The following is a 22,556-nucleotide window of genomic DNA, read 5'->3' on the forward strand; positions in this document are numbered from 1 at the left end:
ATTCGTAGATTGAGTTCGCTTGACCTAAGTCCAATGAACCTTAAATAAAGTCTGCTTTGTCTTTTTACTTCTTATTTTTATGAACACAATCTTGATTTGCGATTGTATTTAAGATTGCTTATTATAGAATGATAAGTTCTTAGCACAACATTAGAATACACTCTGATTTTCTCGCTGTGCAGCAACCCTTTGCATGGCCTTTTCTTATGGCTAACTTTACTTTGATGCTGCTGCTCTGCCTCGAGGCGATGGCATGGCTTTTAAAAATGGCAGGGCCCAAATATGCCAGACGTGTCAGCCACGTTAAGGCTAAGGAATAGCCAAAGAATATCATAATTTGGCAAAGCAGATATTTGGTAAAGGCAGATTATGCAGGTGCTGCTTGAAAAATGAAATAATTAGCAAGTGCCACGCCCCCTTTTTATGGAGGTGAGCCAACAAGTTCGTTTAACGTGCAAATTGGTTAAATCAGTCGCATTTACAGGTTGCACACTTAACGGTATTTTGTATTTGTTTTTTATTTGCTTTTTTTATTTTATTTTTTCGTTATTTTTTCGTTATTTTCTGTTCGCTTTTAGTGCCCTCGCATAAAAGGCACGTCCCAAACATTTGCTGACCATCAGCGGGCGTCCAATTCTGGACTCGTCCAAGTCTGAAGTCTCTGTCGCTCGGAGTCCGTTGCTGACATTTAAAAAAATAACGTCATTTGTTATTCAAGTGGCATACGTCGCTCTAAGTTGCCTCTAACTGCCCATCTCTTGCCCTTACCCGCTCAGCCCTTACTCGTCGTCGTCGTCGTCGTCATCGTTAACTGTTCCTGATTTCGCCCTCTCACAACTATAAACTATACTGCTTACAAATGGAAGCATGCTTACTTTCGCATGTAGCTTGTAACCTTTTCAAAGAGACAGTATAAGTATGGGGATATGTTCATTTACTTAGTGTTACCAGCTTATAAAAAGCATTTATATATTATACATTGAATGTGGCATTAGATCTTATAATAAATTGTCGATTTTGTTGTTGTGTGCTCAATGTCAAGATTTTTTTAAAAAATTTTTTTGGAGATTCTCTTTAGTCCGCTGTGGAGTTAAATATATATATCTATCTCACATATATGCGGAACATTGATTTACCTTGCTCTCTAATTTTAAAAAATGTATTTGAACATTTTAGATAAACTGAGAGAGGGTATCTCAATTATAATAATAAATAATTATCATATGGCTGTTATATAAACAATCAATCTAACAATGAGCTCTGGTAAATACTTAGATTTTTTTCTTTAAATAAGTTTCGGTCTTTTTAGTTTATGAGTTGAAGTTAGTTAAATGAAGATGTCGTAGTGTATCTGGAAGGGTATTTAGGCTTCGGTGTGCCTGAGTTAGCTCTGCTTACTTGCTTTTTCTTCTCTTTTTCACCATTACAGCACGCACCGCTCAACATTTGGCTGTCTGTGATTCTTGTCTATTTTTTGCTGCTGTTGCTGTTGCTGTTGTTGCTGCTGCCTGGTGGTGCTCTTGTGCTTGATTTGTTATGCGCAAAATGTTCACGTCGTCGAGACTGGCCAGACAGGCAGGGGGAGGGTTTGGATTGAAGGCGGGGGCGAAAGTTCCCCCGGGGCGCTGTTGGCATGGGGCGTGGCATGCTGGACATTCTAATGAAGCGCCGTTGCATATGCAACACGTTCACATTGACGCCACGTGCGTCCGTCTGTCTATCCGTCTGTCTCTGCTTGTATCTCTGACTGTAACTGTGTAACTGTGTGTATCTGTGTGTGTCTGTGTGTGTGTGTTGTGTATCTTTAGTCCGAAATCTGTGCAATGCCTGTCCACCTTTTAATCCTATTAGAATTTTTGTTTTATTCATCATGCTCTTTAGTCCAACGAGCTTCACTCCTTCTGCCCCTCCAACCTCCCCCCAGCCTTTCGTTTGCCCCATTGTTTTGTTTTTTTGTTATTTTGTTTTGTTGTTTTTGGTTTTCTTGCACTCTTTTCTACATTTATGCAAATTTCGGTTGCTTAAATTGAAATTAATTATTTGACAGTTGTCGCTTGCAAATGACTGAAGAGGCACCCGGTGAGGAGTGTTTCTCTGCCGGGGGCAGGTAGTTGGGGATTGGCGGTTGTAAAAGGGTGCTGCCTGTTATTCACGTCCTTGTTAGTTCTTCCTTTTAGCTGACTTTGTGTCAGTCAGTCAGAGAAAGAGAGAGCGAGAGAGAGAAATAGGGAGCCGTCCCTTGTTATAAATGATGCGACGACAAGTTTAGAGTGAAGAAAAAATATAGAAAAAATTAAAAGTATTTTTCTGGCTTTTGCAACATTTTACATTAATTCTTGTTTAGTTTTTTAAATGCTCAACAAATGACTGCAGCGTGCTTAGCTTGCAACACTTAAAGTCATTTATCTTGTCGGTAAAATGGGTGTTACGGTTACTGGCATAAACCCAACCAAATGACCCCTGATGACCTGAAACTGTAAGAGAGGCGTATTTAAAGGTAGCTCAATGGACACTAGCAGATTTAGGATTTAATAGCTGACGATTTGGTGGAACACATGATGCATGTGCTACTTCAGAAGGGAAAAAGGTAGCTTACTTTTGTTGATATATGTCGCAACTGCTTAAGAATGGGAAAACAGGTGCATTGATGATGTGAACAAGTATAGAACAGGCATTTACCCTTAAGGTAAATATATTCTTGATTAGCATCAGCAGTCGAATCGATTTAGTTATGTCCATCTGTCTGTCTCAGAGACTATATGAGCTAGGGCATATAAGTTCTCGTATACCAAAAGCAGATTAAGTTAGCGATTACTGAACATCGATAAATATCGATTACACATTTGCAAAGATATTGCTTTCGAATTGATGTTGATCCAGACTTCATATTAATCAATTATACGAATTAAATTAATATCAAATAAGAAACACAATTACATAACAAACTACCCATATGTATTTAACAGTAGTGTTCGGGATATCTAAAAATCGAATATTCTACTTCATCACATTTACTTGCCTGCCAAGCTTTAACCGCACTCGCAGCTCATTCAAAGTTTTTTATCTACTCGTTTTTTTTTGCTGCCAATCAGTGTTTGTGCTTTATTTCCTTTTTGTGATTTTTACTTGCTGCACACACAAAAAAACTATAAAAAGACACACACACACACACACACACATACACAAGCTCAAACTAAATGCCAACTAATTAAAATGCCATTGAAACTAGAGTTTCGGGGAAACGAAAACGCACAAAACAGTTGAGTTAAGTCGATAGATAAATGTTCGAATAGTTAAACAAATTATATGTGTGTAATGAGTACAACGAATAGATATACTAAACACGCAATTAAATAAAACAACAAATTAATTTTTTTTTGCTTTTTTTTTGGGGTTGCAGTAAAAGAAACAAAAAAAACACAACACACAAGTCACAAAGTGCGCGCAATTAACACGAAAATTACACGAGATGCAGACAAATATAGAGACAGACAGAGAAAGAGAGAGTGAGAGACAGAGAAAGAGAGAGATAGAGACAGACAGAGAGAGAGAGAGAGAGAGAGCGAGTGAAAGAACAACTGTGGATTTTCTTTTTATTTTTTTGGTATTTTGTGATAATGGCTAACTGAGTTGAGAGAAGAGATTTTGTTTTCGGGGGCGGGCGGGCGATTGAATTATAGAGCTTACTTAACTAGCTTGGGGGGTGGAATTTTGTGGAATAGGGGGAAGGGGGGGGGGCGGAAATTGCTTCCGGTTGAGCACTCACCTGGCAGATAGTGAGCCGGATGCAAGCCGTAGGCCTGCATATGCTGATACAGTTGCAGATGGGCCGCTGAGGCGGCGCCCAAACCGCCCGTGGGATCCCCATTGAGATAGGCGGCGGCTGCTGCTGCTGCCGCTGCTGCTGCGTTGCCCGGCGTCTGTCCGTGATGCGGATGCGAATGAGGATGCGAATGCGAATGCGGATGCGAGCTGCCCAGCAGCGTGGGCGCCAACGAGGCGCTCAATGCTGCCGCCGATGTGGGCACCGTTACCAGTGTTGCTGTTTGTCCAGCAGCTGCAGCTCCCCCTTGCACCGGCGGCACACCAGCTAAGGCTGCTGCCATCGATGGATTCGTGCGTTGCACTGTTGGTGTGGCAGCAATCAGGGCTGTTGCCGCATTCGCTGTGGGCGTCGCTGTTGCAGCAGCAGCGCCACTGGGCGTTTGGGTCAGTGCACCGATGCCACATATCGCCTGCAGCTGCTGCATCTTCTTCTGGTCCTTCTCCTTTTGCGTGTCCGCAAATTTGACGACCAGCGGCGCCGAACAGCCCTCCATTGTTTGGCTCTGGTGCAGCGACTGCAAGTATGTGGTTAAAATGATTTTTTAATTAATATTATAATTGTTGTATATATTTTATAAAATTATAAATATATATATCATATTGTATATTTGTTATACATTTGTTACATATTTTGCTTCCCATTATATTTTGACGCTCTCAGCTTCAGAGAGGAATAATTCCCCTTTTAAGTCATTAAGTTTTCTCTTTGAGTTTATACTTTAAGTGACTATAATTAAATGTAAAGCCATTTATTATGTAATCATTAATATTACATAAGAATTGAATTCCTTCCAACATGGTATTTATCAGCACACATTTTATAGAGTATTATTTCAGAGGTCAAACCTAAATCAAAAAGAGTATTGGTTGTTAAAATCGGTTAAGCAAAGGCCTAAATTCTCTCCTAAGTTCTCTGCAGAGAATTTGAACATTAATACTTTCTAAGATTGAATGTAGAATAAGAATTATTATAGAGCTTAAGTTATGATTAAAAACCTTGAAGAATTTATGGCAATAGGCAATTTTAGAACTGTGTCTAAATCAATTTTAAATACATTATGCTCTGATCTGCATGTAGGATTATTTCTCATTATGGGCAGCGTTCGCTACTGACTATAACTAGTTAAGCTAGGTGACTTCATACTTTACAGTCTCCTGTCCAGAGACCAGTGAGTAATTTAAGACAATTATTCTTTAATCAAACGATTTATAGCTTCTCAAAAGACAGCTTGATTGTTGCACATAAGTTTTGAGAAGGAGTTATGAATTGAATTTATAAAGTCCATAATTTCACGTACTTCTAATAAAAGTCAGTTGTTCACAAAGCAAGTGCTTTGCTGTCTCAGTCAACCTGTCAGCTGTGTTAACGTTAGATATCGCTAACCCCATTTTCACTTAATTACATGCAATTAAACACTGCCTTAAAAATGTATTTACCACTTGTAGGGGAAACTTATTACCATATGCCCCATTTTCAATGCACTTCGGGTGGAGGTTGCATTGAACCATTGCTGCAAGCTTAACGAGTGCACTCGAAGCGCACATTTGTGGCAAATTAAGAGAGAGACCGAGGGAGAGAGATAGAGAGATATAGCTGGTTTCCTTGCAGCAAACTTGAGCTGTTTTGATAAGTTTTATGAGTGTGGCTTACAGGCAACAAAATAATGATGTGCACTTAAGCTTGCCAGCAAACAAAGGCCAATGGTTGTCCAAGGCATCCGCATCCTGATCCTGCTGCTGTCGCCTCGCAACTGCTGCTCCTGCTGCGCCTGTGTACAAAGCCACAGCAATTTCTGGGTGCTCAGTTTGCCTAAGCGACTTAATTTACACCTCTCGACTAAGCCCAAAACAAAACAAACAAATGGGGCCAGCCAACTAAAACATAAACCAGGCCAAATCGCGCGATGCAATTCTGACGTCGCCGTGGAAAATGAGAGGGGAAATTGGGGGCAGGCAAATGGTGAAAATGGGCCCAAGCCACTTTAGTCATTTCCCGGTTTATGTAGACTTTATCATTGAGACCAGGCGCCCAACTTCCGCTCAATTGTGGCCGGCAGTTTTGCACAAAGTGCGAGCTGTGGCAACATTCTACACTTTCTAGTCTCGACTTGGTGGCCGAGTCGGGCAGGGTGGAAGGGGTGTTAGTGTTGTTCTCGTTGCCCTGGTTGTCCTGGCCACCGCCAGAACAGAAGTGCTCTTTAATTACATTGACTATAATTCTTGCGGCTGTGGCGCGACTTTTATGACTATGGCTGCTGCTGTTGCAGCTGTCTCTTTGTCTCTGCCTCAGTTGCTGTTGCAGTTCCTGCTGCCTGGCCATAAGGTAATTAGGCAAATTTCCGTGTTTTTAAACAGGTCGCCAAAGTTGATGTTGTAATAATAACCTTCGTGGCACAAAGGCAACAGCCTTCTAAAAAAAACGACACTTTTTGTTTAAGTGTATGGCAAACTTTAGCAAAAATTAGAGTGCCCTAGTCGATATAGCTCAATATATCCTCCAAATATTATTTATTTATTTAATGGCAACTAAAGTCAATCGACACAAAGAAACACGAAACGTAACAAATTAAATTAAATTATTTACCAATAATTCATCATGCAATTTGTAATGGGTTCAGGGCGTATAAAAAGAAATACTAAAATTAAATATTTTAATCTGCTCAAGCTAAAATTGCTGTATAACATTTATATACTCATCAAGTGAGGCAAAGAAAAAATAAGAAAAATGGGCTGCTTTAAAAACGAGCTACAACTTTATTTTCTCGCCTGTCATTTTTTAGTACTTGGCCTGTTGTGGAAAAAGGAAAAAGGCGAGTTAAATGACCTGATAATCAGCAGCAATGAAATACTCTACTCTACTTACAACTCTGAGCAGCCTTTGCTCGAGTCCACTTGACAAATTTGTGCAAAAGAGAAAAATCTGCATGTGATGAAAAATTGTGCATCATCATTTGGCTCTTAGCATTCATTCGTTTCAAGATGTAAACAAAAAGCAGTCTGTGTAGCCGCAACACAAAAACAAGCCAGTCACAGTTGCAGTAGGGGTTGCTGGTGGGGGTGGTTGGAGTTTTCTGGTAAAATAAATTGCTTGGGTTATAAACAGGGCGCATTAATATTAAATGCAGTTGCGCTCTAACTCGCCATTTGCCATTGCATACTTTCAGGCGTCAATGGACTGCAATGACTTGCAGTTAGTAAGTTACCCCCTGTATATCCCCTTTCTGCCCTTCCCCTAAAACCATTCGCTGACTTGCCAAATCATTTTCTTGGCCAGCAGAAACAGCAGCTCATTGCGTTTTGGCTTGGTGCGTGCTTCGCATTCAGTAATTTGACTTCAAATGCATTAAAATTGCACAGCACACATACACAACACAAACAAATACACACACACACACACACACACACACACACACATATACACAATAGAGGTGTGTACATTTATATATACAGTGACAGCTTGCATTGACTGGACAAACCAAATTTGAATTTTGTTTAGTGCAATACCTAATAAATAACACTCGAAATATATTTTGGAAAATAATTAGAAACGCCGAAGATTAAATACGCTTTCAGACCAGAGTCAGCCAACCAAAAATCCTTTCGATGATCGCTCTTATGAAAGGTATATAAATTAGTTGTCGGATGTTGGTAATTTTTTAGTGAAAATTTTAGGATAGGATAAAATAAAAATATATATTCTGCTAAGTTTTATTGTACTAGAAAAGAAAGTAGTAAAACTCACATAAAGAAAATTGCTCTACCAAAGATATGCATGCTAAATAAGCTGTACGTTATTCGAGCATTCACTGTACACACACACACAGAATGTATACACATGTTTGTATTTGTATTTGTGTGTTTGTATATATAAAATGATGCTCGCCCGCAACACATTCATCTTGCAAAAGGCGACAAATTATGTGCAATGCACAGACACAGAGACAACATGTTTTGCTTCGCCTCCTATATACCCCATATGACCCCTAATACCCCCATACTCTGCCCCCCCACCCCTCTGGCTATCCTCTCAGTTGCTTTTGGGTGTGTGCTTTACATGTGTTTGTGTTTGCCTGTCGGAAGTTTGTAATTTTGCCTGTTTCCGGCACAAAACTTGCATTAGTGTGTGACAGGCGTGTGTGTGTGTGTGTGTGTGTGCGAGTGTGTGTGTGTCTGAGTGTGACCATAGCAGGTTGTATGCCATGGAATCTGCTCTGCTCGGATCTCTGTTTCACTCTGCTGCTGCAGAAGCATTGCCGTTGACTTCTTCCGCTGCCTGCGGCGGCGTCTTGCTTGCATTTCTACTTCCTGTTTGGCTCTTGTTGTTGTTGTTGTTGTTGCAGCTGCATACGGTTTATGCTCTGGCATTTAGGCGTACATGGGGTATACACTTTATACAGATAGATAGTTTAACAGACAGGTGGAAAGATAGGCAGCTAAATAGAAAGATTCTTAGATTCTTACATATTGCTTAGCTATCAAAATAGAGAGATATCTACGTAAATACATACAAAGATATATCAATATTTTGCCAAAACGGATCCCAGTTGAAAACTAATCAAACTAAATGCCGATAAAAGGCAATTCACTCCCTTGGAGTCTCAAATGCCAAAGCGAAGTATTGCATACACTAATAAAAGCAGACCCCAAATGTGTAGTTTGACTTAAATGAAATAGTACAGGGTATTTAATAGTTGTAAAACCGAATTGACCGAAATGAGTTGCTTCACGGTATCAGTGAGTTGTGGGTGAAACCGGCGAGCGTCGTGTTTTATATGCGCGACTCTTGCCGCAACAGCAATTAATCATTGCGACAGTTTTGCGATGTGGCCAACATACACAGCGAGAGAGAGAGAGAGAGAGAGAGAGACAGAGAGGGGAGGGAGGCTTTAACAACGATAGGCTTAAAGCCTTAAGTGCGATCAAGTATACGATAATTATGGTCATATATATGTATGCATAGAGTTGAGTCGGGACTTACCTTGATCGCCCCAATGGCATTCTGTTTGGTTGCGAATGTAACGAAGGCGCAGCCTTTGCTCTGCCCCACCTGATCCCGGAGCACGGTGCACTCCTCGATGGTGCCGTGGCCCGCAAACAGTTGCCTCACATCGGCTTCTGTGTACTTTTTATTCAGCATGCCAACGAAAAGTTTGCGCTCTGCAAAAAAAAAAACAAGAAAAAGAAAACGTTTAAAATGCTGTAAAAAAATGTTGAAAAAATTCTAACAATTTATAAATATATATATATAATGCAAAGTTCACGTAGCTCACAATTATTAAATGTGGCAGTGGTAGGGGCTTCAAAAAAAAATAAATAATAATAATAATAAATAATATGGCGACAGTTTATAGTTGTTGTGTTGCTTCTCTCTTTTTTCTGCTCAACTTAATGGGCAACAACTACTTGTAATTATACTCTTTAGCTGGCTTGCTCGTCTGTGTGTGCATTGTTGGTGTTTGCCACTTGACTTTAGCTGCTCGTTTATGGCCATAAAGCTGTTGCCTCTGTTTGACTAACTGACGTATTGAGGAAATGACGTGCTCACAGCAAGCATTTAAAATGAGGCGGCAACACGCTTTAAACCGCTGCCAAATTACTATAATTTGGCTTTATTCCAGCCAGCATTTCCAGCTGTAAAGTAATTTACACGAAATTAAATTTTGTATTTAAATATTTATTTCACATTTGCACAAAATCTAATCAGCCATAATTAATCGCAGCTAGTTTAAGTAATTTTCTGGACAATTGATAAGCAGCTGCTGCTGCTGCCAACTTGCAACTAGCTGCTTGCAACTTACCATGAGTACGGCAATAACTTTAAGCTGCAACAATAAATCCAAGGAACAGAACTCCTTCTCCCAGTTGGGTATTTGTGAGTAAAAGTTTTTGCTTGGCAATCGCATGTTTTATCTTGGCCCAAACACAATACGCATATATCCCCGTGCCACGTGCTCCGCGCCCCACCGCACAAAAATGCGTTGCAAGTGTTGTTCGCTAAAAAACTTTTGGAGCACACATGCAAAAGACTAAAAACGCAATCGCAACAAATCGAATCATTGCAACAACAAAGCGCATGAAAACTTTTCATTTTGCAACACTTTAGAGTTGCCCCCACTCTCCCCCCTGCAACCCACTAAAGTTTTCTTGCTGCCCCATTGGCATAGACAACACTCATACGCAATGTGTGGCAGGAGTAAGGGAAGGAAGGGAAGTGGTAAGTGGGGAGGGTAGGTGCAAAGTAAAAAGGAGCTGACTGTAACCAATTCCAGTGCCAAAACAAACTAAGCGTGTATTCAAACCACTTGTGAATACCCTAACAAAGGATTGCATCATTGTGAGGTCCTCTTTGCGACGGAGTGAGTATTTTAGAGAATTTCTTATGAATTTTATTGTTGAAATGGAAAAATCTGGAAATTAAATTGGAATGCGCTAGTCGAGAGAGCTCAACTAGGCAAACCATTGAATTTTCTTAAATAATGCCAATGGTATTTTATTAAAATCGATGTTTCTTTTTATAATTGATCCATAATATGTCTGTGTATATTGTAATTCGCTTGACGGGCTTAACACTTACAATTGCTGACTTTATCGCATATCGATTTGTATCGATAGTTCCGAAATGGACAGTTGATAAAATAAAATTAACTAGATCTGTTTTTGTCGTCCTCATAATCTGCTTCCCAAACATATGTTTTATTTGGCCTAAGCACAGATCTTGCTAAGGTACACATTCTTAAATTTCACATTTGCCACATGCCACATGCAAGGGCATTTAAAGATCAGCAACTGTTTTCAAGCTGGTCTTGCTGTCTTAGCGTATAAATATGTATAGAAAATTGTGTCGCTGCAACGGAAGTGATTGGAAATTGTTGCGTTTCGCCTGCAAGACGTGGGTTTTCTTTTCCTCTGCTTCATCTTCTATATTTTTTGGGTCGCTGGCTTTTCTATTTTACTTTATTTGGGGTCGGTGCTATATGGGGCAGAGCACTCAGCTTCAGTTGCAGCTGCAGCTACCGGCTTTGGTTTGCCCGCTGGCCTTATCGAACAGAAACTTTTTGCCACACACTCCTGTGCTAAGTACATGTGTGTGTCAGTGTGTGTGTGAGTGTGTGTGAGGTGTGCGTGTGTGCGAGGTGTGTGTCGATTGTGCTTGGGCTTAGTCCTTTGTTTGCCCCAACCGTTCAGACACATGTGCGCACAAATTTATTTGAGGTTAGTTCAGGTGTGACACAGAAAGTAACATTTTATATATTTATTGTATGGATTTGCCATTTCAAGCTGTAACTTTGCGCCAAGCAAAAGATAACCAAACTATGACAAAAAACGCAGAAAAAGAAACAAAAGAAAAAAAGAAGCTGGTTGAAGAGGGCAACAACTTATTGCAACTGACTCAGCGACAGGTGCAACGATGCTGTTGCTGAGAGCTTGTTAAGCACCTCTTTTGTAAAAGAGTAGGAGCGAGAGAGGGAGAGGTGGAGTAGAAAGAGAGAGAGAGAGAGAGATATAGCCAAGCTGATTGGAAAGTTTTATGCGCACGTGATTTTGCACCGATAAAGCAGGCAAAGACGAGCCAACAAAAAGTATCTGCAGCTATCTGCGAGTATCTGCGAGTATCTGTGGCAAGTGCGAGTGCGCGTTTGCAACCTTTGTTAACGTTACTGCAACTGACGTGCCGTAAATTGAGGCAGCGATAAAACAAGATAAATATTGGCTGCACAACGCTGACTTGACTTGTACAGCGATTCGACTTGGTTGCACCTTATCACAGACTCCAGCACTTTAATTAACGCACTCAATATTATTTTTTGGGTAAAATAACATATTTTTAAGTTTAGCAAATTCGACACTTCAATTGTAGTCAAACAGCTGAGAAAGAATTTCTTTTGAATCGCACATTTTACAAATGTTTCAACAATGCAATCAATTCTGATGGCAATAAATGCTTAAGTTTTTTATAGCCTGAACTATCTATTTAATGCTGAATCCCCTTTTAATATTAAAACGAATTTATTCCTTAAGCTTTTTATATTATTTTAATCAGTTTTATTAAATTTATTGCATATCTTCTAGTCAAGCTCGCTCGGCTATTCCATTTTGATTTGCTGTTCTGTTTATTGAAATGTAATTTCTATAAAAATGTTTATCAATATGTATATTACATTATCAAAAACATATCTATTTAATTTATATTTATATGGTACAAACATTTATAGCAAACGAAACATAATAAACTAAAATGTCTGATTAATGAAATGTTATATTAAACAAACATGTTCAACAAATGAAATTGAATAACAATGAAGTAAATATGTATTAGTTTTTCCTACTCAAAAGTTTTGCGATGCTCTCCATAAAAGTGCATAATGAATTTGATTGTCTACTTTCGTCTACTTGTGACATATGTCGTATTAAATGTGCAATGAATCTTGGCATTCTCATGGGCATCATTAACGCACACAATGACTCGACTTCAACGTTTACTATATCATATCAGCTCAGCTCACAGCACTCGCAGGACTCTCACCGCTTTCTTAATGCAGTCAACGAATCTCATTTAAGCAAGTCACGCTGCCGCTGCCGCAACACCGCCGTCCCCTCTCCACAATTGTCATCGCGTTGTGGGTGGGTGCAATAAGAACGACAACTGTAGGCCCCATTACAGTTGCAGAAATTGCAATTTCACGACAATTACCACAAATTGGTTTCCTCAACTGGCGGGCGCAGTTCGTCGGCAACTGCTTGTCGTGAATTCGTGCCATCCTGCCTGCCCCACAATTATTCCCAAAAATACACACAGAGACAGAGACAGACAGAGAGAGAGAGAGAGAGAGAGAGAGGGAGGGAGAGAGAGAGAGAGAGAAGGAGGGAATGAAATGCACATAAAGTTCGCTACACGCGGCGTATAATTTTTCGCGCAAGAGAAGTTTATCTGACCCCCAAACTACTGACTCCTTGGCATATGATGTCGTTAACTGTCTTAAGATTTATGTGCTCGACTCAAAGACGGAAACTGCACTTATGGCTTGTCCTCCTATATATATATATATATACATATGCGTTTCAGTTCACACTTGAGACCTCAAGTTTTGTGTCAACTGAAAAATATATCTACATATTTGTGTATATGTCTTGAGGCCAAAACTTTGTCATGTGCACAGTTTTTGTAAGCTCTGATCTTTTATCTAATTGCAGTTGGCATTTTTGGGCGCTTGTGTGGAAAGTCAACTCAAGCGATTTATTTCAAACAATCTGCAATGGCAATTTGAGCTGTGTTTTTACTCATTTTCCTGTTTTTCTACGAACTCATCTCAAGCTTCAGTTTCGCTTGGTATTTTAATCATTTCAGCAATCTGTTTGCATTGCAATTCCAAATTAATTTACAAGCTAAGCAACAACAAATGCAAGGCATTCTTTCAATTCAAAGCACAATCAAGCGCACTTAGGTATGCTAGGGAATTTACATCTACTCAAAGTTATCTCGTATATCGACTGAATACTGTATACACTGTAACCTGTACGGAGAACCTAAGTCAAAAAATAGAAACACCAAATTTGGTATGTGTGAAAGGAATGGAGAAGGAAATTCAGTTAAATATTTAAGCAATGATTTAGCAATAGTTAGAATTTGATTTAAAATCTAAAGACTTTAAACTGCTTTTAAAAAATTTATATATTGCAAATTTAAAAGAAAATCAAATAAATGTATATTTGTAGATATATAACGACCAAATATTGTAATAAACATAATACGTATATATTTGTGAGTGTAATGTTTAATAATTTCATTAATTATATTTAATTTCATCAAATTTTATCATCAATGAAAAGCATTACGAAAAGTGTATAAGACAAGCGAAATTCAATGCATTACTTAAGACAGTGGCATAAATAGTATCAAGCAAAAAGTTGAGAAGGAAAAAACAAATAAAAAGTATAAGGATATTTGCACACACACTCACACACACACACATGTATATATATAGATGGAAAATCGTTTCTAATGTGAGCTACATTAAAATGCTTTGTTATTGCCCAGAGGTGGGGAGCATGACAGAAGCGGAGAGAGTGTGGGCAACACTGAGATAAATGTATCCAAACGTGTAAGCAACGCACACACACACACACACACACCCACACGAATACCAACCAGGATTTATTTTTGTGGGTTTGAGGTCTGAGAAGCGTGCAACATTATTCAAAGCATTGCTGCAGGCGTTGCAGAAGCGAGCAAAAGCTGTAAAGCAATACATCTGCAAAAACAGATGTGAACAAGCTGGGGCTAATGGCTCTGATTGTAATTGTGCTCGTCTCTCCCTCCTCATCTCTCTCTCCCCCTCTCTTTCTCTCGTATCGCCCTCTCTCGTTCTGATTGCACATATCTAATAAATGCCACATAAGTGCGGCTTTAGTTCAGCTCAAATAGTTGCATATTTTTGGGGGCTGGCAGGCAGGGCGTATGCGTTATTTGATAGTTACTAAATTGACAACATATGTACTCGCAATTTAACTGCACAGGATTTGTTTTTGTCATATTTTACTTTGAATTATTGGGCTTTATTTAAGTATAGGCCATTATGAATGCTCAAGTCGAGAGAGCTCGAATAAAATATGGCTTCAAGTCTGCTTTTAAATATTTATTAAGCCTGACGTTTTAACCATTATAAATGGTTTCGGGCTTGACATTTATATGTACTTGTTTAGTAACTTAATTAATTATACAAGTTAATATTATAAATTTGTCGTGCTGTATGTCAGTTAGTTAATAGATTGCTGACAATAGCTGCTCTTTTATTTTAAGTTATTTATATATTAAATATAAATTTTTAGAATTTCCTTGTCACATTTCATAATTATTTTTTATTTATTGTCCCAATTTAATTTATGCGCGCCTTTTTTTTGTAATGAGTTGTCCGGCTGTAATTTTCTTCTTCTTACTACTGCATGGGAAATTAGTTGAAATTCCGTTTTAATTTCCGTTTCCGCATCAACATTTTCCGCTTGTCAATTATTGCAAAATTATGCAAATATGTTGTCGGCAGAGTAAAGTGAAATAAAAAAAAAACGAAAATGGAAAAAAATGGGCTGAAAATAGTTGAAAAATGTCGAAAATGTGCGCATTAAATGCGTCGCGACGCTGTCTGCGGACTGTGGGCGTGGCTGGGCGCCTAATTGAATTAAAACATAAAAATTTTTGCACCGCAATAAGTTTTGGCTATATATATGTATACATATAAATATATAACGACGCCATGGGGTAGGCTATAAAGTTTTCCAGCCCAGGAAACTGAATTTGGTGGCGCCTTCTCAGATATGAAATGAGCACTGAATGTGGTCATGTGATTGTGTGTGTGTGTATCTGTGTGTGTTTGGCTTATGATGATTTTTAAGTACTCCCTGTAAGCATTTGTGTGGATATAGTTTGAATATAAAAATCGAGCCAGAATCATATTAATATTTAGGTAAAAGCTCTTTTTGAAAACCTAGCCAGAATCAAGCTGCCAGCTATGAATGATAATTACAAATAATGATTGAGAGGCACAGATTATATTCTCTCAATTAATGATGACTTGAAGCTTGAATCAACTTTGTTGCTTTCGTTGCTTTTATTTTTATACGCTTGCAAAGGATATTCCAATTATCATTTTCATTCTCATTATGGCGAACACAATGCGCACTTGAGACTGCAGATCTTAATTAGAGGTTAAAACTGAAATTACGAAATCCTTTCAAATTGGCCGGCATTAATTTCATGATAATAGAAACGCCAAATTTAAGGATACTTAAACAAAATTCTTGCTGCAATTCAGTGCACAGATTAAATGAGAACTGCCGGCAATTATGCCGTTAAGTGTTTTCAAATGAATGCAAAAACATTCACAATTTGGGTAGCTGCTGCTGCTGTTGCTGCTGCTGCCGATGCAACCCGTTGCAACATGGGTGCGATGTACAACACTGTTGGCAACTCATTTGCAAAATATGCAATAAATATTTATGCAGCTGAGGCGGCAGCAGCAGCGCCAACTACTTAACAACATAAACAGATACAAATATATGAAAAGTTGCTCCTGTTTCACACACACACAAACATACTCATACACACTCACACTCACACACATACACGCAGGAGCACTTCAACATGTCGACTGCAAACATGTGCATTGCATTTTCATTTATTAAGATTGCCGCATTCGCTTAATCCAAACAATAAACAGCAACAACAATTGAGTGCCTTGTGCTGTGTTTATATTATAATTGAAAACGGCAAAAGTTAAGTCTTTTTGTGTGTTCATAGATAATTCAAATTGCATAATTCTGCCAAAATGTTTTATGCTTAATATTAATTGAAACTCAAAATACAGTTTCCTTCTTTGCCAGCGGCTAAGCAGTTTTGTAGATCATCATTATTTAAATATTTATAGTTGCCTATTGAACCGAGGGGATTCTTTAAGTAAATATTTGAATGAATCTAAACTGAAGGCAGCCCTATCTTTTTGCAAAGCTATATTTTGTCTAACCTCTTACTTAATTCATTCTGTGATCAACATTCTTAATAAATGAAGTCAAAGTTTTATAGTATTTTATAGTTGACAGATAAAAAAGTATAAGAAAATGTGTAAAACGTTTTAAATATGTACAGATTTTAATACCCTTTTCACTGGCTCCAGTTGAACTATTTTTTAATTTACTGTGATATACTTCGAAAGCGAATTGTTGCATGATATCAGTAGAAAGATGCTTTTGTTGACCATAGTCTCACGTTTTTCTTCCGATTTATCAAACAAAATGTAGTTGATAATTTTGAATATATTTCAGCATTAACTCAAGTCTCTTATCAAGCATAACTGAAGGTTATTATTAGATGACAGCATTTTCGAGTTGCATAACTTTAAATCAAAGCCAAGTCGCTTATTACATTTTGCATGCCCCATGTCTTCCGACTCCCCTCGGGCAACAAAGTAATCACCTGGCATGCCACAACTACTCTCCCTCTCTCTCTCTCTCCCTCTCTCTCTGTCTCTCTTTCCCACTCTCTTGCTGTCTAGCTGTCGAATGGAAGCATCGCGCTGCTTAGCTTCAGTCTGAGGATCCCAGCTGATTATTATGCAAAGCGCATGGCGAATAATTTTGAGGCAAATCAAAAACCAGCGCGCAAAAGTTACAACTGAGAAAAGCAAAAGCTTAGCAAAAAAAATGATGAAAAATACCTCAAAGAATTTACGACTGTCAGCGACAACGTAGCACAGAATTTGGTCGCATTTGGGTTTGCTGACAGTAAGCGAGCAAGCGACTGCCTCGCTGCTGCCTCGCTGCTGCCAAACCCACAAACTAACTGACAAACTGACTGAGTGACTGAGTGACTAACTGACTGACTGACAATCCAAGTGTTTTTGACGTGACGCGTTGCCGCCAAAGCCGCAAATATGCAGAACACCTCAAGATTAAATGTGCAGCGTGCTGTGGCATCGAATCCAAAATGACACAAGATACTTTACGACGTCAAGTAACAAGCGCATGTTGTATCTCTTATGAATACGCAGTGAGTGTGTGTATTGAAGACGAAAGAGAGAGGGTGGGGATGCGGCAACACTCATTGTCTCACATCACAGCAAGCATTAAGCGACAGCACGTGCGTCACCAGAAACTGGTTTCAGGTAAAGACACACAACAAGAACAACAACTGAAACAACAACGACGTCAGCAGCAATGCAAAAGCCAAATAATCAGATGAGACACAACAACAACAACAACAACAACTACAACAGCTACAACAATAATAGCAACAGCAACAGCAACAATTGAAGGCGTCTACTCCAAAGATGTCATTAATAAGCGCTGAAGAAACAACTAGTCTTTGCTGCATTGCAGCCAACAGATATTGTTACACTGAGATCAAAAATGTAGACAGCATCGAGTTGTCCACTTAAGATGTAGGTTTAATATTGAGATCAAATATTGATTAAAAAGCCTTGATTCTTAAGAATTTAAGCCTTGACAAAGTTATGGCTGTTGTAAGCTAATCAGTTTTCTGAAGTTTTTATTTCAATGAAAATCGAGAGACGATCGCATTTTCAACTTTAGGTGTAAAAATTTCAATGCTGTCATAAACAACACTGCACTAGAATCGAACACCTCTTTTTTTCGCAGTGTAACATTTTGCATTTGATTGCCACTTTAAGCCAAGGCATTAGCATGTAAAATGTTGCCGTCTATCAAAATGCATTTCGCATAATGAAATGCCAGACTTGAGAAGCAGCCAACTGAGCAACATTTGTTACAAATTCGATGGATCTTTAAGGTCTTAACTAGTATTTCGATTAATTAACTAATCATGCCACAGATTAATGGCCAATACAAGGCAAGCAAATATATATATATATATATATATATATTTGACCACAGAAATGTGGTTTTTGAATGTTTCCATTTGAAGTGAGTGCCACTTAAGATGGCAGACAAAAAGCGGCACTTTCAACTCATATCAACAAATTACAAGTGCTTAGAAAATGGATATATATATATATATATATGTGTATAAATTATAATAAAAGACTTGCTGAGCAGTCAGGCAGTCAATAGGCAGCCGCGTTGTCTGCCAATCGAAATGCTTATGGCATATATATATAGTCTATAGTCTATAGTCTATAGCCTATAGTCTATATAGTATATGTGAATGCAACCACTCAAGTTGGTTGCTCGGGGCAATGTGCCAGCGAAGCACTTGAGAATATCAAAAAGGGTAAGGGTAGCTGTAGGGGCAAGGGGCACATTAGAATAGGAATTGCTGCCGGGCAGCGGTAATTGAATGAGCCAGCACCACAAAGCATCAGCAGCAGTCAAAGCGTTTCGCTCAAATATACAAAAATATATATAACTATAAATAGAGAGATATGCATATACATATATATATATATATATATAATCCATACAACACAACACAAATGAACCCTTCAGGCCAGCAGCAGCAGCAGCAGCAGATCCAGAGATCCTGCCCCACTGTTGATTTTGACTGCTGGCAGTTTTGGCGATTGCCCAAAAACCGAATACTGAAAACTGAAAACTGAATGCAAACCCTGCACGCTGAGACGCAACGCTGCGGAAATTGTGGCGCTCGCGGCCCGGAAGTGTTGCCAACGTAATCGAAATGTACACTCCGACCCTCCTCCCCCTTTTCGACAACTCTCCCTCATGCCACAAACATGTATTGCTTCTGGCTGTCGACGACGCCGTCCGGTCATTGAGTGTTGCATGCAGCGGGAGCTGCCCCCTTTTGTATTCCTGCTGCTGCTGCTTCTTTTTCTTCTTCTTTTGGTTTTTTGGCATGCCACACATAGTGCTGCCACAGCTTGCCAGCTGATTTAAATGAGTTTGCAAATTTGTCGCTGTTGGCAAAAGTCGCCTGTCATTCGACTTTATTAACACTAATTGTTTGTGATCAGCAGCTCCCTCAAAGTGGTGCAGTCTCTATTAACCCACTTTAGAGGTGTTCCCAGAAATAATTATATTATATTTTTGAGAGTATACTGCATATGTTTAGAATCTTAATTGAAGCTGAGATTTCAAATAAGTTCCTGTGTACCAAAATTGTCGATTAAAAAGAATTAAGCTTACAATTGATATAAGAAATTCAGATTTCGTTAAGCAAAACGTATTTTCATGTTGAACAAGCTGGTATCAGCCGTCAGTCTTTTACGTATTTAAAAGCTGATTACAGGGTATTCTCTTAGTCGAATTCGCTCTCGCAACTAGAGTATTTTAGCATGTACTTTGTCCATTTATTAAATTGCTCTAATCAGCTACTTTTGTTTATACTTTTCTTGTCTTTTATTCAACAGACCCCCCGACGCTGCTCTTAATTAACCAAATCTTTATTTATTGTTTGTAATTTTCAAATTATGTTCTAGCAGAAATTTAGCCCCAATTATATTTTGAAAAAATATTCGAAATTTGCTTTTTTTTCTGGTTTCTTAAAAGGCATCGCTTGCGTAATCGAACTTCTATTAAAAGTTCAACTCAATTAGCAAACATTTCATACATTCTCGTTTTCTCTCTCTTATCTGCATATCTCAGCACACACACACACACACACACACACATACAAATACAATCAATTGAAAACTTGTCTATGCTAAATGTGCTCTTCCCTTCGATCCGCTCTGAATGCAGGGCAGACTTTGACGTATTTCAAATGTATTGACGGTATTGCATATGCAAAATGCTAAATGTAAAATGCTTTCAAGTTGAGAACCAATCCAAGTGCTCCTCTGCATTAGTGTTGAACAATATGCTGGAGACAGTCATACACACACACACACACACACACACACTCACACACAACAATGCATAGAAGCACAAATATGGAAATTTGAATTAGAGATGGAAGCGTGTTTGTTTTGGTTTTAACTTTCATTGTATTTGAACAGGAATTTTGAAGAATCAATTTTCAGGATAAGTCAGCACTTAAAATGCATAAATTTTGAAAATCTTTTCAGCTTTCAGCAGTCTGAGTTTAGATTGTTGAATTGTGTTCTGTTGGTGAATGAGTGATGAAAAATGCGAAAAAAAGTAAGGTGCAAAACTGTTTTATAAGCAAAAGAAAGCATTTTCCTGAAAATATATATATTCCTGAAAGGCATCAACAGACGAGTCGGCATGTCTGTCTATGAGTAGAAGACGATCTCAGAGACTATAAGGGATAGAGACTCATAATTTCGAGTAAGATAAATAAATACAGTTGTAGACATCTTATTATCAACTGAATAAATTTTATTAGCTTTGGTTAAGAAATATAGATTTTGCCAAAATGTATTTTCGGACAACTTACTATCAGCAAAATTGATATTTGTTTAACAGAGTATCTCCTAGTCGAGCTCTCTTTAGTAGCGCATTCCAACTTGTTCATCTCTAATAGACATCAATAGTCGCAGATAAATAGGCAATAAATGTGCATGAGCTGATTTTTTGTATCGTTTCTTCCCTTTGTCCAAGTTCAAAAAGTATTTTCCAAGAAGTTTTCGCCTGCTTTTCAAATCGACTCTATGTGTGTGTGAGTGTGTGTATCTATGAGCATGTGTGTGCATCTACGGGTGTGTGAGTGTGTGTATCTTTGTGTGTGTGTACACACTGGCTATGTAAATATATGCACGGGGGCCTGCTGTGCTGAAAGCAGCTACAGAATAAAGTTACGGATACATTTGCGATACAGAAACAGATACAGTTACCAGCTATAGCCACACACATACATATAAGTATGTATGACATATAAGTATGTATTTGTATTTGTATATATCTGGTGCAATGTTTGTTTGTATTTTATATCGATGTCGGCAATTGATTACGTATTCCGCATGTTGTATTGTCGCGACAGAATTTAATTTCGTTCTTCTGGGTACGCACACACATACATGTATACATACTTATATATATGTATATATATTTATCTATATATATTCGATCGAGCGACCAATTCGACGCCTAAACAACCTCAACACCCTGTGCTCCCCTTATCTAGCTAGCTGCTTTTGTTCATTCTGTATTGAACTGTAACGCATTCAAAGTTGTTGCTATTGTTTCTGTTGTTGTTGTTGCTGTTGTTGCTGCTGTTGCTGTTGACTCTTGTGTCTGTCGCACTATTGTCTATGCAAAATGTACAACAACACCAACAGCAACATTGGAATTTTTGTTGTTTACCATTGAAGGGTACCACAGAATTCACGTATTTGTGTTCTGTGGTCACTTGTCTGCCATTTGACGTTTGCTTTTCGCAACAGTCTGTGTGTGTGTGTGTGTGTGTGCGTGTGTGTGTGTGTGGAGGTTAAAAGGGGGCGCCCAGTAGTGCAATTTCGAATAGTTGAGGAAATTAGCTGCAAACAAATTGAGTGAAAACCATACGAAAGCGGAGCAGGTCACAAAAATAGCAATCGAATAGACAAAAATATCAACGAATTTTATTGGAATCCAATTGACAAAATATCAACGAGATTTTTTCGATTTTTGAGTAGATCAGAATGGAAATTTGAAAAATGTATTCTAATTAAAAATATCTTTTTAGTCTTTTTCTCTTTGCAATAGATCGCAAATAATAAACGTAAGAATGTTTTGTAAGTTTCATGATAAAAAATTTTCAAATTTTCAGATTTCAAACGATAAGTTTATTTTAAATTAATGATTTAATAAAAGATTTTGTGCATGTCTCTAAAGTAGATGAGATTTTATTTAAGAAAGGTCTCCTTGTCTTCACTCATAAGATTCCCCTTCAATTAATGAAATAATTGGAAAATTGTATTTCATCATGCTTTAAGTCAGAACTGATAAAGGAAATAAATTCATTTCAAATTCATTTGCTCAAATTGGAAACTTGTTTTAAATAAATGATATAAAACTTTTATTAAAAATCTCTTAACATTTTCTCTTTAAATATTTGCAAAATGGCAATTTTAAGTATATTACAACTGATAAAGGCAAGCATTTTGCTTAAAAGCCATACTTTAAAAAAGGTATTCTAAATTAAAAAAAAATGTCTCTTTAAGATTCCCCCTCTCTTAAGTTTCCCACGCTCTTAACTCTGCCTCGCTTCATACGCCCTTTACTCTGTAATGCTCTCTTCTATTTGTTTGGGATCGCGTGTTTTGATTTAATTTTCGAAATCAAGTTCATTTGACGTTTGCACAATTCTCAGCTGCGTGCTTTTAATTCTTGCAATTAGCGAGCAGTTGCTAAACAACCAGAAACTA

At 38.2% G+C, this 22,556-nt stretch overlaps 1 protein-coding gene across 7 annotated transcripts in view; it reads right to left on the minus strand.

Moving 5' to 3' along the window:
- Positions 1-22,556, minus strand: part of LOC6561506 (CUGBP Elav-like family member 2) — a 67,355-nt gene that overhangs the window by 7,128 nt on the left and 37,671 nt on the right. For 6 of the 7 annotated variants that reach the window (XM_001989252.2, XM_032735790.1, XM_032735793.2 and 3 more), the window contains 2 exons: positions 8,804-8,982; positions 3,767-4,340 (listed from right to left, as the gene is read on the minus strand). In XM_001989252.2, coding sequence (XP_001989288.1) covers positions 3,767-4,340; positions 8,804-8,982 — 753 coding nt within the window. Of the gene's footprint in view, positions 1-3,766; positions 4,341-8,803; positions 8,983-22,556 lie in introns of those variants that run through there. The other variant, XM_032735796.2, reaches the window with a different exon arrangement.

Source organism: Drosophila grimshawi, unplaced genomic scaffold (assembly GCF_018153295.1).
Source record: "Drosophila grimshawi isolate 15287-2541.00 unplaced genomic scaffold, ASM1815329v1 contig_1377, whole genome shotgun sequence".
Taxonomy (NCBI): Eukaryota; Metazoa; Arthropoda; class Insecta; order Diptera; family Drosophilidae; genus Drosophila; species Drosophila grimshawi.